Source organism: Vicugna pacos, chromosome 1 (genome assembly GCF_048564905.1).
Source record: "Vicugna pacos chromosome 1, VicPac4, whole genome shotgun sequence".
In the NCBI taxonomy this organism is placed as follows: domain Eukaryota; kingdom Metazoa; phylum Chordata; class Mammalia; order Artiodactyla; family Camelidae; genus Vicugna; species Vicugna pacos.
Window position 1 is genome coordinate 75,126,004 of NC_132987.1, and position 15,226 is coordinate 75,141,229.

General features: G+C 38.6%; 1 protein-coding gene across 11 annotated transcripts in view; it reads left to right on the forward strand.

Annotated features, from left to right (window-relative positions):
• LOC102536955 (uncharacterized protein NECTIN3-AS1-like) overlaps positions 1-15,226 on the forward strand; it is a 232,031-nt gene that overhangs the window by 16,021 nt on the left and 200,784 nt on the right. For 8 of the 11 annotated variants that reach the window (XR_012074797.1, XR_012074796.1, XR_012074798.1 and 5 more), the window contains exon 3: positions 9,716-9,824. Coding sequence is in view for 2 of the 11 variants with exons in the window: in XM_072965560.1 (XP_072821661.1) it covers positions 9,716-9,824 (109 nt within the window). In the remaining 9 variants the exon portion in view is untranslated. The remainder of the gene's footprint in view (positions 1-9,715; positions 9,825-15,226) is intronic. The other 3 variants (XR_012074806.1, XR_012074807.1, XM_006217329.2) reach the window with 1 other exon arrangement.

Here is a 15,226-nt window from a genome sequence, read left to right on the forward strand (position 1 = left end):
TGATAATTTATAATCTGCATTGCTTTGTGACCTTCAGCTACTTTTTGCCTAGTTTCATTTCTGGTAGTGTGGGCTGATAGTGGGTATTGATGTGGTTTATATTAAATAACTAGACAAGAATATTATGTATTTCTTAAATCACAGAATCCCTCTTTCCTCTAATCTTCGGTGGTGCTTTCTCAGATTATCTGGATTTTATGTTCAAGGTTCATCTTGTGTTTGAAGGATACCTGAAAGTCATCCTACCTGTCATGATTTTCTTCAGGTGTAGAGTTATCCATTGATTCGATCTGCTGTTAACCTCATCATGTGTGTGACCTCAGGAAATTCATAAACCTGTCTACGCCTTCGGGCTGCTGTAGCTCCTGCACAATGAAATATACAAATCAGTCTTTTTTTTTTTTTTTTTCTGTGTACTTGCTTCTCTTCATTTGTCTTTCAGAGTAGCTCAGTTTCTCTTTTCCCAGCTCTGCAATTGTTCAGAGCCTGGGTAACTTGTTGACTTCTGCTCCCCTTCATAACATATGAAAAGAATCTTGTGCTTGGTCAACATAACCTGTTAGTAAGAATCTGTGTCACCAGTAATGATTGTACCCTGCCTTGGTTTAGAAGAAATGGTACCTTTTGGAAATGCAGGCACCTGATAAACAAGAATTGTAGTGAGGGATTTTCAATCATTTCACACCAATGGTATTAATACAGGTAGGAAACACTCCCTTAGCTGGACGGGAGTAAAAGCGCCCCAATGAATCATGCTGCACTTTTCTCCCCAGGAAGCTCTTGTGCTGTAAGTCACCGAGCCCGTCAAACATGGTAATGTGTCTGGAAATTTCAGTTGACAGAAAATGCATCAGTTAATCAGCAGCCTCAGAAAGTAAACAGAGCTGAGCCACAGAGAATGATTGCTGAGCAGCCAGTGTAGTTCTTTGAGGTGGTGTTAGGAGAGGCCTACTGAGACTAGATAGAGCAGCAAAGATAATTCTCCTTATCCTGAGGGGAAACTGCCCTCCAGCCACTCCCAGAATGCTGTGACGTTCAACACGTGCCTGTCTCACTTAGCTGGTAGACAGTATACCTTCCTGCTCTACACTCCCATCTTTCCCCTCTTCTTTTTCAATTTTGAAAAGTTACACCCCTACACATACACATACACATACACATCACCATCATCATCATCAAACTAGAGACTAATATAACAAATGTCTGTGTACTTTCCTGGAATTTAAAAATGGGGCCATTTTCACATTTCACTTTGAACTGAAAGCACTGGTAAAATTGACTTTCTTTTCTCCACCTAACCAGTTCCATTTTTCTTCCTACTTCCCTCACAGAGGGAACCATTTTATGAACTTTATGTGATCTTTCTAGTCAGTTCTTTAAAACTACTTCTACATGCATCCCTGAGACAGCATAAATTTTTTGTATAATGTACATTTATGTAATTTTGTGTAAAAATGTACATAAATGGTAGCCTTGTGTACTTCACCTAACCAATTATTTCCCTGCTCTCTACCCCTATGCTTTTGTTGCCCTTTTTTTTTTCCTTGCACATTCTTTCTCCTGTTTACACTTGTATCTGTCTCATTCCATTCTCTCACTTTTTTTCTTCATCTTTACGCTGTTTTCTTAGTTCTGACACACACACACACACACACACAGCCATCTAAACTGTAAAAAACCCAAAACTGCCTAGCAAGCGCTACCCACCCTCTGGCTGGTGGACCTTCCCATGTGTACTTTAGAGCGATGTGGTCCTCACTGCCACAAAAAGAGCAGTAAATCTGCGCCACCAAAAAGAGGAGCATTAAGGAGAGGAGCATGAAGTCTTTAACCTCTTGACTAACTCAAGTGTCTAATAATCCTCTTATGGAAAATGACCCCTTTGATATATATATGTGATATATATAAGCCTTGTGAGGATTGACCACTGCGGTGAATAGTGCATTAAAATTAATGTGGCTGCCTTGATCTTCTCTTAACTTGCTTCTTCCCTGATGGTGGAAGCAGCTGAGTTTCTGACTACAGCTTGCACAGGGTTATCAGGGATTTGACATCTAAAAGGATCTCACTTTTCCCCCCATAGTTTTGTGATTAGATCTTGGAATTTCCTTAGAGAATAATCTCTACTATATATACACACCTCCTGTTGCAAACTTCTGGTCTATGTACTGAACTCCCACTCTGATCAAAGGGCCATATGTATTGACTCACTAAATTCTTGACCAACTCCTGCCCTCTCCTGGGTTACCTGATGCTTTTACCATGTGTCTTTTTTTTTACCACATGTTTCTTCCCTCAGTCAAAGACTGACACTCCCTTCTATTTACTTGCACGCTTTTGGTTTACCTCTTCCTCTTGCAAGAGAACCAGAGAGCATGCTTACACTCAGACAAATAGTTAAACCTCTTCCAAGGTGCTTGAGTCATTATGAATACCCTGCTCTTCATTTTCACAAAACTTTCACGTGCACAAGGGATGTCGAAGAGAGGAGGCAGAAAAGTGAGGTGTCCTTTCCCCTGCTGATTTGATTGTCTTAGAACACTTCCGTGGGGGTAGTCCTTGATTGATTTGCAATATAGTTTCACCTGCCCAGGTGGATTACTCTCTTTGAGGGGAAGGCTCATGGCTATGTTTTCCAATGTATTTTGTGAAGCGGGCCATACTGAAGAAGCTCTCTGTGCCACAGGCATTCTGAACTTTTATTTTTTTGTTCCTTGGATACAGTATGAATATACCATAGGCCCCTCTACACACAGTTAGCCTATGCTTAGAACATCCCCAATAAACCCTTTCCCCACTCCGACTCCCATCTCAGTCCACCCCACATTTTCGTCTAGACAACTCATCCTCATGTGGTGTGACTCAGCTGAGGCGTTGCTTCCTCCAAGAGACCCTCCTAGATACTCCAAGTCTGAGGCAATCTCCTCATCACTTACCACATTCCATCCTTATTGCTGATTTACTTGTGTACCTTCCTGATGAGATTGCAAGCCTGTGTCCGTCAGGTTCAGGTTGTACCTTGAATGCCTGGCGCAGAGTCCACTACATAGTAAAAATCTTTAAATGACCCAGCGGTCCAGATAGAGGGAGCTCTTACTTCCCCCGCCCAACGATCTTGTAAAAATGTTAACTTTTCTCCACCTCCCCATTTTTCCTTTCCTAGACGGATTTCTTCAGCAAATTACAGAGGAAGGAAAGTTGTTTTGCTCTTAACCTGTCTATGAGTTAATACATTCCACATCTGCCCACTTTCCAGGGTAAGAAAGTATCTTTACACACATTTTTGGCTACTTGAGTTTGCCTGGTTAAAACTTTGAGTTTCACGAGTATGAAACATACCTTGCTAAAATCCTCATCTTAAGGAATATGAAGCATCTTCAGCAGAATCCATATTTCAGCTTAAGAAAACTCAAATAATGCTCCTGATGACACACTCACCAACATCTCATGTGTCTAATATATAGCCTTTTTATCTTAGGATTTCACATGGCTTTATCAACACTAATTAACCAGTGGAAACAAGGTCTCATGTGTAGAGGTAAAGAGATGGCATCAATAGCTCCTTTTATCACTGTGAACTAAGAGCCTCTAGATTTTTATCCACTAATGAGAAAATACACATCAAAAGTTGTATTAGTCCAAGGCATTCCTTTATCCAGGAGACTTTCCTGCCCTTTGACAGTCATTCCTAAAGAAACGATCCACTTCATAATTATTTGAAAAGTTTTGAAACTTTGGCCCCTGAGTGGGTAGCCAAGCTGCATAACTTCTCCAATGAGTTAAATAATTATTTTTTCCATCCCTTCCTGCAAGGTCCTTCATATGTGAAAGGAAAAAGAAAATCTGGTAACTCATGCCAAACAAGTAAAGAAAAATGGCCCTGAAATACACAAAATGGCAGCATACTGACTCATCACATTTACACTTACATTATAGCTTATTTTAATATAAATTCAAGCTGCTAAAAATTACTCCCACAGGCAGCTGTGAAAAGTCATTTTTTCCCCACACATTTCCTTGTAATAAACGAAGTCTTACAGTAATTCCTTTAAATAGCTCTAGAAGAGAAAATGAAGATTGTGTGCCAATTTCCAAATTAGGAAACTTCACCTCGGTGTGGTGACTGTCTCCCGAAGGGGTACTCCAGAGGGCGGAGGCTCCTCTCACCCGGGAGGTCCTGTCCTGTCCAGCGCTGAGGCCTGGCCTCCTGCGAGCTCAGTCTCCTTACTGTGTAGACTAGGCGTCCTGGAGGAGCCTGGCACAAAAGTAGGTTCTGGAATCAGAGAATATTTACTCAGGTATTCTCTCTGCTGCTTCCTAGCTGTGACCCTTTAATGAGTTATTTGTCACTTCTGCTTACCTGCCAGGCTTGCTGTGAGGGTCATATGAGTTAACATACGTGAGGTGGGAAGTACTCTAACTAGCATAGTAGTTACTCATTACATATTAGCTCCTTCTGCTTTCCTCTGTTTGTGACTTTGCACATTGTCTTTCCCTCCAGATACATTCTCTTCTATCTTCTCACCTTCAAGGAGCAGCACTTACAACAGTTACTCTGAGGATTTCTTTATGATTACAGTCCACACTGATTCACACCCTGCTTTAAGATGCTCTTAATTTTAGTTGGGGTCACTGGTTTGTTATTGCATTTTTCTAGTTGTACGTGTATACAAAAATGTCTGTAGACTTGTGACATTTTATTTTTATGTAGCTACCCAGTACCTAACATTGTGGGTAGGTAACCTAGGGGTTCCAAGCAAAAAGAATTTATTATTATTATCTAGGACCAAGGCAGATATATGAGACATCAAAAAGGCTAATCTCTAAAAAGACAAATACAGCGGTTTACACACTTTGGGGTTTCAAGCTTCTAGTTAATTAAAGAGTCATCCTTTCATTCTGTGAGCTGACCTATTTTTTATAATAAACTATCAGCAGGTTGGCTTTTTTCCCTCACATATTTTTTTCTGCAAAAATCTAAATCAAAACTTCTCACTCCATTATTGCTTTTGAATTTCAGTGACTTTGGATAGCTAAGCAATTATTGTACAGTCCCTTACTTTATTCACAAGGATTTAGGTGATGGGTTTAATTTTGGTGGCATGAGAAACAAGATTCAGGAATGAAATCCAGTAACATTCCTGCCAAACATGGTCAAATACACTGAGGAGAGACAACGTATAGTTCTTTGGGAGCTTCTAACCAACATAAATTGAAGATGAGATTCAGACTTAAATGTAGCTAAGTCTTTCTATTTGTAAGTGCTTGAAAAAGTTCATAGCAAAAACAGTTGCAGATAAACTGAAACATCCCAACACTTATAAACAATTTCTTTCAATTGTTTATTGCTCTGAAGAATTCATTATCCATCATTAAATATATAACTCTCTCTGTGCCTCACCCTAGAGCACCTTACATGGAGTTGCCCATTTGAGAAGCAACTCAAATGCAAAAAAATACTTGTGATTCAAGAGTCTGATACTGTGGTTTTTCCCCTTTAGGAGTGAGGTGACATTACAGTTTGTCAGGATAGTGCTGGGTTATGCCTGTTGTCCTGCATAATCATTCATTGCACTCACTTTCACTATCAAAAGTATCTTAGTTTGGGCAATAATTTTTAAAATCTTTTTAGGATTGTAGTTGCAGCTCTATTCGTTTCCTATGTTCATAGCATCTTATGGCCTAGGGCCTATTTTTCCAGATGAATATTTAGTGCCTAATACAGGTGAGTTATCCACCCATGTTGGTTAATGGTTCCTATTTGTTGAATTATGTCCCTCCAGAAGATACTTGTTAAAGTCCTAATCTTGGTGCCGCATTTGGAAATATGACCTTACTTGGCAATCATGTATTTGCAGATGTAATTAAGTTAAATGAGGCAATACTGGATTAGGGTGGGCCCTAAATTGGGTGACTGGTGTCTTTATGAGGAGAGAGAGATTTGAAGACACAGAGGAGGCACAAAGAAGGTCATGTGAACACAGAGGCGGAGATTGTAGTTGTACTGCCACAAACCAAGGAATGCGAAGGACTGCCAGCAACCACCAAAAGCCAGAAGAGGCAAGAAAAGATTGCTCCCTAGTGCCTTTAGAGGGAACGTGGCTCTGCCAACACCCTGCTTTCAGATTTCTAGTCTCCAAAACTGACAGAATAAATTTCTGTGTTTTAAGCCACTCAGTTTGTGGTACTTTGTTACAGGAGCCCTAGCAAACTAGCACCTCTCTTCAGTTCACCTGTTCTGGAAGATGACAGATAGGTACTTGGGGTTCACAAAGTGAAACTTATGTGCTTTGTACAACCCGAGTCTTCAGTCAGACCATCCCAAATATACACTTCAAGTAAGGTGAAAATACATCCTCAGTTTTGGCTATCTTAAAAAGCCTCCCAGATTGAATTTTGCATTTGACACAGTCTATATTTCAGATCATCTCATCATACCCTTCAGATTTGGTGAGAATCTCATAAAGTATAGCAACCATAAGTAAACCGACAAATTGTCAGAAACTCTTTAAAAATGTTTGTATAGATAGATGAATATGCATATAGATTTATCTATTATAACTTTTTAGGCAGGGTATCTGTCTCATTGTTGAAAGTGTTTATGTCTATGTAGATGCAGCTGTACATACAGATCTCTCGCTATATATACATATATCTCTTTATTATGTCTATATCTCTATGTGACGTTTTTCAAACAATTTCTATCCATCTATTCATTTGACATTGCTATTTATCTGTCAGTTGATAGATGGATCAATGGATGTTGACAGATATTGATATAGATGTAAACATCATTGACATATTCAGGAAATGCCATGAATAAAGCCCAGCTTTCAGAATACTTCACAACTGGACCTTGCTCATTTATATTGTGTAAAGACATTGTACCCTTTCTGAAGCTGTCTTCCTTCTACTGCCATCTTCTATTCTATGGGAATAAAATCGACATGCTTTACTTATCTGCTGTTAGGATTTAGGGAAAACATTCAGGCCTGATGGCACTAATGGCAGAGAGACCCAGAAGGGAGGATGCTGCTGAAACCCTGCTGGGGAATAAGGAATGGGCCATCTGGACCTCCAGCTGAGGCCAATTGGATCCAGACAAGAGCTGCCAGCAGGAATGGTCTGGATCTGGATGACAGCCATCCCTGCCTAAGGAAGTGGGCTGGCCCGGGAGCAGAGGGAATGGGATGCTCTTCTCAGGAGAAAGGACGTGGAAGACAAGTTCTCTCAGAGGTCACAGTAGGGACAGACATATTATAATTATTAACACTGACTGAAGGCCAAGAAGATGATGATACTGTTGAGAACATAGAAGCATTCTTGATTTCTGTCCAGGGGATTATTTTTTCTGGTAAAAAAAGTCAACTTTTTGGTGTTCTTGTCCCTTATATTTTGACTCTGCAGAGGAGTCATTTTACTTGAACCAAAAAGATCAACCTTTTTCTTCTGTCACTCCTACTTCAGACGTTATGTTTCCATTGAAAATTTCTTCCTTCTGGTGCTATTACTGTCATTCCTTTACTCTCAGTTACTATGGTATCAACTCTAGAAGAAAAGAAATACCCCCTGGTTCATCCACATCGTTTCTATTAGTATCTACAATCTTTTTAAATGATGTAGTTTAGCAGAATCATTGCTTCACTTTTATAGATTATCTAGTTACTAGATTTGTATAAACACCTCTTTAATTTTAGAGCAGGCAAAGGGTAACACTTGAATGAATTCTCATTATGCACTGTAGTTTATTCATTGAGTTTGCATAATAAGCTCTTGGCGAAATTTTATTTAAATCTGTGATTTTTTGAAGTCTAGTTTAGATAAAAGGTGATTGAAAGTGATTGCTATATTTATTGACTGACCTGTTCTTTCGCAGAATGAGTCTGTGGTGTTAGACACTTCTCTGTGCATTAGTGTTAGGAAAAGCATTGTAACCATTACTGCCATGAGCGCCATGACAGAGGATCCAAAAGGAAAAGTCCTGCCAATGAATTTTTGTTCTTTCAACTACCATAAACCATTTTATTCATTTTTCTTATCAAATTAATTGGTTTGGGTGGTATCTGGACAATAATTAAGGAATGGTTTATTATTATCAGAAATGTGCATCAGACCCCCTTGGAGAGTTTGGTTGATTGTTTTTAAAGCACTTGTGTCTAGGCCACCTCTGGAGCTTTTGAATCATTTGTTCTAGGGTAGATGCCATCTATGTGTAATTCTGCAAAACTGTCTCAAGGGAACCTGATACATATCCCTGAAAAAAGACATTATTTTAAAGAATGTTTTGCTGTATATCATACACTCTGCAACCCAAAGGTTTCAGCACTTCCCAAGTTTTTGTCTCATTCTTTTCTTTCTCAGATTCTAAGTTATACTCTGTATGTGTTGTCCCTGTACACATGGACCTGCAAACTCAAGCCCATTGAATTGGCAGCCAAATGTTTCTGTAACCGTGAACATCAAATACTCTTATTAACATGAGTGTCTTAACCTTGTGCCAAATTTGATCTACTAGCAATAATAGGATGGACTAATCTAGATTTAGTCTTTTTTGTTTCCTTCTTTATCCGCTGCTGAATAGTAAAAGGGCCAAGAGGGAGGCTGACAGTAGTGAACTAAAGCAGGGCTCCTCATCACTCACATAATTAGTCACTGGGCATCCATCTCTTGGGTAATGGAGAGTGGACTGAAAGGCTGAGACAGACGCAGTAAAGTGAAAAGTGTGGCAGCTAACACAGCCTGCCTCAGCTGCAAACACAAAACCAAATAAAAGAGCAACAAAGGATTAAAAAAATAAGAGAGGGATAAATAGTATTGTAATAGACTATATTTCATTTGAGACTGTTTCTACTGGAACATATCACAAGCCTAAATTGGAAATAAAGGCTATTAAGTTTCAGTCAACCCATGAAATTATTACTGCAAACATTCATTATTTTTTGAAGCTGCCAATTGACAGCCCCTTCTTGCCTGAAGAAAGAATTATATACCCCAGTCACAGTGTAACACAATCACTGAGTTTCAGATTATAAATTCATCACTGTGCTCATAAGCCCATGCCATTGTTTCAAGTAATATTAAGGTAAAATATATGTACATTTTTAACTGTTTTTTTAACGCTTTTGGTGAGATATATTGTCTGATGGAAATCATAATGCTAACAGTCAAAATGTACCAGATTATTCACAGAAGCCAAAGTTAGAATATCTTTGTGTATTAAAACACAGGCATACTTCGTAGATATTGTGGATTTGGTTCTGGACCACCACAATGAAGTGAATATTTGAGTAAAGAGAGTCACACAAATTACTTGGTTTCCTAGTGCATATAAAAGTTATGTTTACACTACACCATGGTCTATTAACTGTGCCATATTGTTATAGCTAAAAATAATGTACATACCTTAATTAAAAATATTTTATTGCTAAAAAAATGCTAACCACCTTCTGCACCTTCAGCAAGTCATAATCTTTTTGCTGGTGGAGGGTCTTGCCTCAGTGCTGATGACTGCTGACTGATCAGGATGGTGGTTTCTGAAGGTTGGGGTGTCTATGGCAATTTTTTAAAATAAGGCAACCACAAAGTTTATTTTTACATATGCTGTGAGCACCTAGTACATTGCTTTAGGCAGTCAGTTATTACTTAGAACAATTAAAATAAGAAAAATTTATATTTTCATTCATTATTCAATTTATAATGTTCTTTATTTCTGTAGATCCAAATTTCTGACTGGCATCAAATATCTTCTGCCTTAGAAGTCTTGACCCCCTCAAAATCATCCATGAGTGTTGGAATCAACTTCTTCCAGACTTCTATTCATGTTGGTATTGTGACTTTTCCCCATAAATCACAGATGTTCTTAATGGCATTTAGGATGTGAATCTTTTCCAGAAAGTTTTCAGTTGACTTTGCCCAGATCCATCAGAGGAATCACTGTCTATGGGAGCTATAGTTTTATGAGTATATTTATTTAATAATAAGACTTGAAAGTCAGAATTACTCCTTGATCCATGGGCTGCAGAATGGATACTGTGTTAGCAAGCATGAAAACAATGTGAATCTCGTGACACATCTTCATCAGAGGTCTTGCGTGACCAGGTTCACTGTCAGTGAGCTGTAATATTTTGAAAGGAATCTTTTTTTCTGAGCAGTAGGTCTCAATAGTGGACTTAAAATATTGAGTGAACCACATTGTAACAGATGTGCTGTCATCCTGGCTTTGTTGTTCCATTAATAGAGCACAGGCAGAGTACATCTAGCATAATCCTTAAGGGCCTTAGGATTTTTGGAATGATAAATGAGCACTGGCTTCAACTTAAAGTCACCAGCTGTATTAGCCCCTAACAAGAGAGTCAGCCTGTCCTTTGAAGCCTTGAAGCCGGGCATTGATTTCTCCTCTCTAGCTATGATAGTCCTAGATGTCATCTTTCAAAATGAGGCTGCTTCATCTACACTGAAAATCTCTTGTTTCGTGTAGCCTTTTTCGTGAACTATCTCACCTAGGTCTTCTAGATAACTTGCTGCAGCTTCTGTGTCAACACTTGCTGCTCCACCTCGCACTTTAATTTTATGGAGTTGGCTTCTTCCCTGAAACCCCATGAATTAATCTCTACCAGCTTCAAACTTCTCATCTGCAGCTTCCTCGATTCTCTCAGCCTTCATAGAATTAAAGAGAGTTAGGGCCTTGCTCTGGATTAGGCTTTGGCTGAAGGGACTATTATGGCTGATTTGATCTTCCATACAGACCATTAACCTTCTCTATATCAGAACTTTTGCTGTATTAGCAACAAGGCTGTTTCTCTTTCTTATCATTTGTATGTTCACTGGAGTAGCCTTTCAGTTTCCTTCAAGAACTTTTCCTTTGCAATCACAACTTGGCACAACAGGCCTTGCTTTCAGCCTATTTCAGCTTTTGACATGCTTTCCTCATTAAGATTTTTAATGTTTTTAAAGTGAGAGATGTGTAACTCTTCCTTTTTCTGGAACATTGGAGGCCATTGCAGGATTTTACTTGGCCTAATTTCAATGTTGTTGTCTCTTAGGGAATAGGGAGGCCTGAGGAGAGGGAGAGAGACGGGGGAATGGCCAGTTGGTGGAGTAGTCAGAACATACATGTTTATTGATTAAGTTTGATTCTTATATGGGCACAGTTTGTGGCACCCCAAGACAGCTCTAATCGTAACATTAAAGATCACTGATCACAGATCACCATAACAAATATAATAATAATGAAAAAGTTTAAAATATTGTGAAAATGTGACACAGAGACATGAAGTGAGCAAATACTATTGGAAAAATGGTGCTGATAGACTTGCTCAATGCAAAATTGCTGAAAACTTTTCATTTGTGAAAAAATAAAAAAGAAGCACTATGTATGTGAAGTGCGGTGAAGTTAAGTTAAGCATAATAAAATGAGGTTTACCTAAATAGGATAGGGAATAAACAGGTCTAAAGATGCAATTTTGGATGTACAGAATGCTCTTCCTATTATAGGAATAGATATTTATCAATTGTCACTTAGTCAATCAAATAAACATTTATTGGGCAGGTACTGTGTCCCAGATACTGACCTAAGTAATGGGAAAACAAAACTGAGTAAGTAATGGTCCTAATTCTTAAAAACAAGAAGACAAGTGAGTCAAAGACTATAGGAAAGAGTAAGTAATTGCAGCTTTGGAGTTTTGCATCAGGGGCTATGGCAGCACAGAGGTGAGATATTTAAATGGAACTTGGTAGTTATAGGAGGGCTTGTCATGGAGGTGACACTTGAATTGTCTTAAAGGGACGTCTTATTCCATATTATGCTTTGGTGTACATGGAACAAAAGGCAAGAGGGTGTGAAAGAAAGTTATTCTAAAAGAAAGTTAGATGAAAATTAGATTCTTAATCCCCTTTTAAATCTCATACAAGGTCAGATAGACTTGATAGAGGAGCTAATCTTGGAGTTTGAATATCCATGATGCCTTTGTATTCTTGATCTTCTGGGCTATGAGATCGTACCAAATCCATTTTTAATGTTTATTTCTGAAGAGTGTATTTTTGAGAGTGACAATTTTAATGAATTATCTTTTGTTATGGTCTATCTTCAGAGAGATTTATCAATTTAGTAGGATGAAAAAATTATACTTTATTCATTTTGAGTTTGGTGGAGTACCATATGCTGCAATGCAAACTGGAGAATGGATGGTTCTCTTGTGTAAGAAGGACATTATTAAGTGATCTGATATATCAGTTCTGATTAGAACAAAGTAAACTTCAGTTCAAGCTGAGCTATCCATTTACACAGGGCTCCTATTTACCAGAGCAAGACAAATACTTTTTACAGGTCAGTGTACTTGCAAAATAGAATTTGATACATTTTCAGCATAAACAATCTTAAGAGCCTTTAGATTTCTGTCTTACATTTACTGGGTCAATAGAAACCCAGTAAATTTCTGGATTTCTCTGACTTGGCAGGGAAATATGGAAAGCACTTTTGTTTGATATTTTATGAAGATAATAAAGCATATAAATAAGAACATCTATATTCTTTGAGCAGTGAGGTAGTAGTACTAAGGGGAATATATTTATATTCAATTCTTTGAATAAAAAACACAGTCTTTAAAAAGGGAATATTGGGTGTATGCTGATTTAATTTGATTATCTTATAAAGAAGAATCTAATGTAGTGTAGGTATGGTTTATTACAATGATCACATTACACTAAACATGCATCTTATAGACCACATATGTGGTGTGATCATAGCCTGAGAATAACTGAGTCATGAGATGAAGTATTTTGAGAGGTCTAGGAATTAGGCTGAATTTGAAGGTTCCATATAAAGTTCAGTTTCTGGCAGCAACCAAGGAGATTATTTCTCTGATTTTTTTTTTGTACAAATTATGTACACCAAATGCCTTTCTTCCTCCTACCCTGTTTTATAAAACTTCGGCAGCAGGTTAACATGTGCCAGTGATAGAATTTCAAGTGCTTTGAGGACTATATAGGTACATGTGGATTCAGGATCACCTGTGGATTTGATTTCTCTAGGCTCTTATTTTCCCATTCTGATCTTCCTCTCCTCTTCCTTTTCTTTCTTCAAGTCATATGATGAGTCAAACTTTAAACTATCCCATCATTTCTTGCCTGATTGTTAGAAAATAATTAAAAGAAAAGAATCACAATTTTCGCCATCCAGTGAGTATTGAGACTCTTAACATACACGTCTCCAGCACAGCGAAGTTTTCTTAAAGCAAGAATGATCTGAGGGAGAGGGAGACATAGCTAAGCAACTGGGAGAGTAACCTATGATTCATATTTTTTTAAGATTTGAACTTTTTGTATCTCCATTTGTCATTTTAAAATGTTTCCAATCTCATTTTCTATATCCACCCATGTGTTTGATTCTCTAACCTCATTAGATTTCTTGAAGTTCGCCAGGTTTGCGGTGCACTTCCACTCCCCTGTGTCTTGAATCAGGGTGATCGCTCGGTCTCCGTTTGCTAAAACCCTTCACATCCGGATGGATCGGCTCCAGGGTCACTACCTTGGTAGGGTGGAAGGAGACAGCCTACAGAAGCCTGGGCACAAGTTCTGTCTCTCACAGCTTAGCTCTCTTGGGAGTCTTTTGACCCCTTTGGGCTTCAATTTCCTCATCTGCAAATTGGGGATAATGTACGATTACTAAGTGAGAAAAAAATGTTTTCCTTTTCCTCCTTCTCAGCCTCTTTCTCTGTGAACCTGTTTCTGATGACTCTCACCAGGACTTCGTAGCCAGAATCCTTCCTTCCTGGGTGTTGATCACGCTTGTTTTGCCTCAATTATGAAAGTACTCTCTTTTATTATAATTGGGTGTTTCTATGACCATTTTCTCTAGCAAGCTGAAAGCCCCTTGAGGGAGGGACCACATTTTGCCTAGTACATACTAAACATTCAGTAAACATATGATGATGTTTCAATAAAATGGAAATTACATGATTCTTCTGCACAATTCCTCCCCCTCCCAATTTTCTATACCCAGAATCATCTTTAGGCATTTTCCAAGATCTGATGTTATAAATACATATGACACTGAAGTTGTAACGGACAGTAGCATCATCTCAGCTCAGTCTGTCTATTTGGTGTTTTTTGTTTTTGTTTTTGTTTGTATTTTGGGGTCAGAGAATTGAATCATTCCTGAGTGGACATATTCCTGTATTGTTCTTACATTTCAAAATGCTTTAGTTTTTTGTGGTTAGGTTTCTGTCTATGATTGCTTACAGGTAGATCTAAATTAGGTACATTTTTAGGGCAGTGATGAAATAAAAAGCATGACTGGCCTCTTTCCTGGGCCCCACATATGGGAAGCTGTAACACTGCACAGCCATGAAGTGTTCTTCCTCGCTTTGCCTATGTAGGCCCCTCCCAAGTGCTGTGCAGGAGAAAAGGTGTGAGTGATGAGTGCACGTGTGTTCTGTGTGTCTGAGAGAGAGAGAGAGAACAAGCACTGGGTGATGCTGGTGACAAAACATTTGGCATGCTTCTACATCTGTTGGAAAGAGCCAGCCAAGCCACCTGTTGTATTTCAATTCTCCATTCCTCAGAGACCTGGCGGCTTGCAGCAAAAGGTTTAAGATAGCAGAAATCCACAAGAATAGAGAAGTTATAGGTCACCCAGTTCTTTACCCCGGGGATCCCCATCAGACCATTCTCTACCATGGGCTCTGTAACACAATGCAGAACATTTCTAAAACAGTGTACTCTTTGTCTAGCTGAGTTTAAATTTTCTAAGGAACAAAGGTTTCACTCTCTTTTAAAGGAGATGAATCTGAAAATCCCATTGTTTACAAGGTCAAGAAATGTGTCCCTGACTGTCAGCCAACAGAGTCACTTTCAGAACTTCCTAGCATTCCCCACCTCACTCTTTTTGAACATCAGGTCTTGAATGGAGAAGGCTCTGATTTATCTTGGCCCATAAAATGCCCTGCAGGATGTTTTAACACACTGAGGAAAGGTTTAATCTATTTTTGTTAAAACCTGGAGAAAACCTTTTACTCCCCTCCAGGAGCTACTAACCCTGGGACACCTTCCCTCTCTCTCTTTTGTTTTCTGTTACCTGTTCTACCTTTCTTACAGTGACTGCAGTCCTGAAGCCCTACCTCCGTTGGTTTGTTTAAAAAATTCTTTCTTTCTTTCTTTCTTTCTTTCTTTCTTTCTTTCTTTCTTTCTTTCTTTCTTTCTTTCTTTCTTTCTTTCTTTCCTTTCTTTT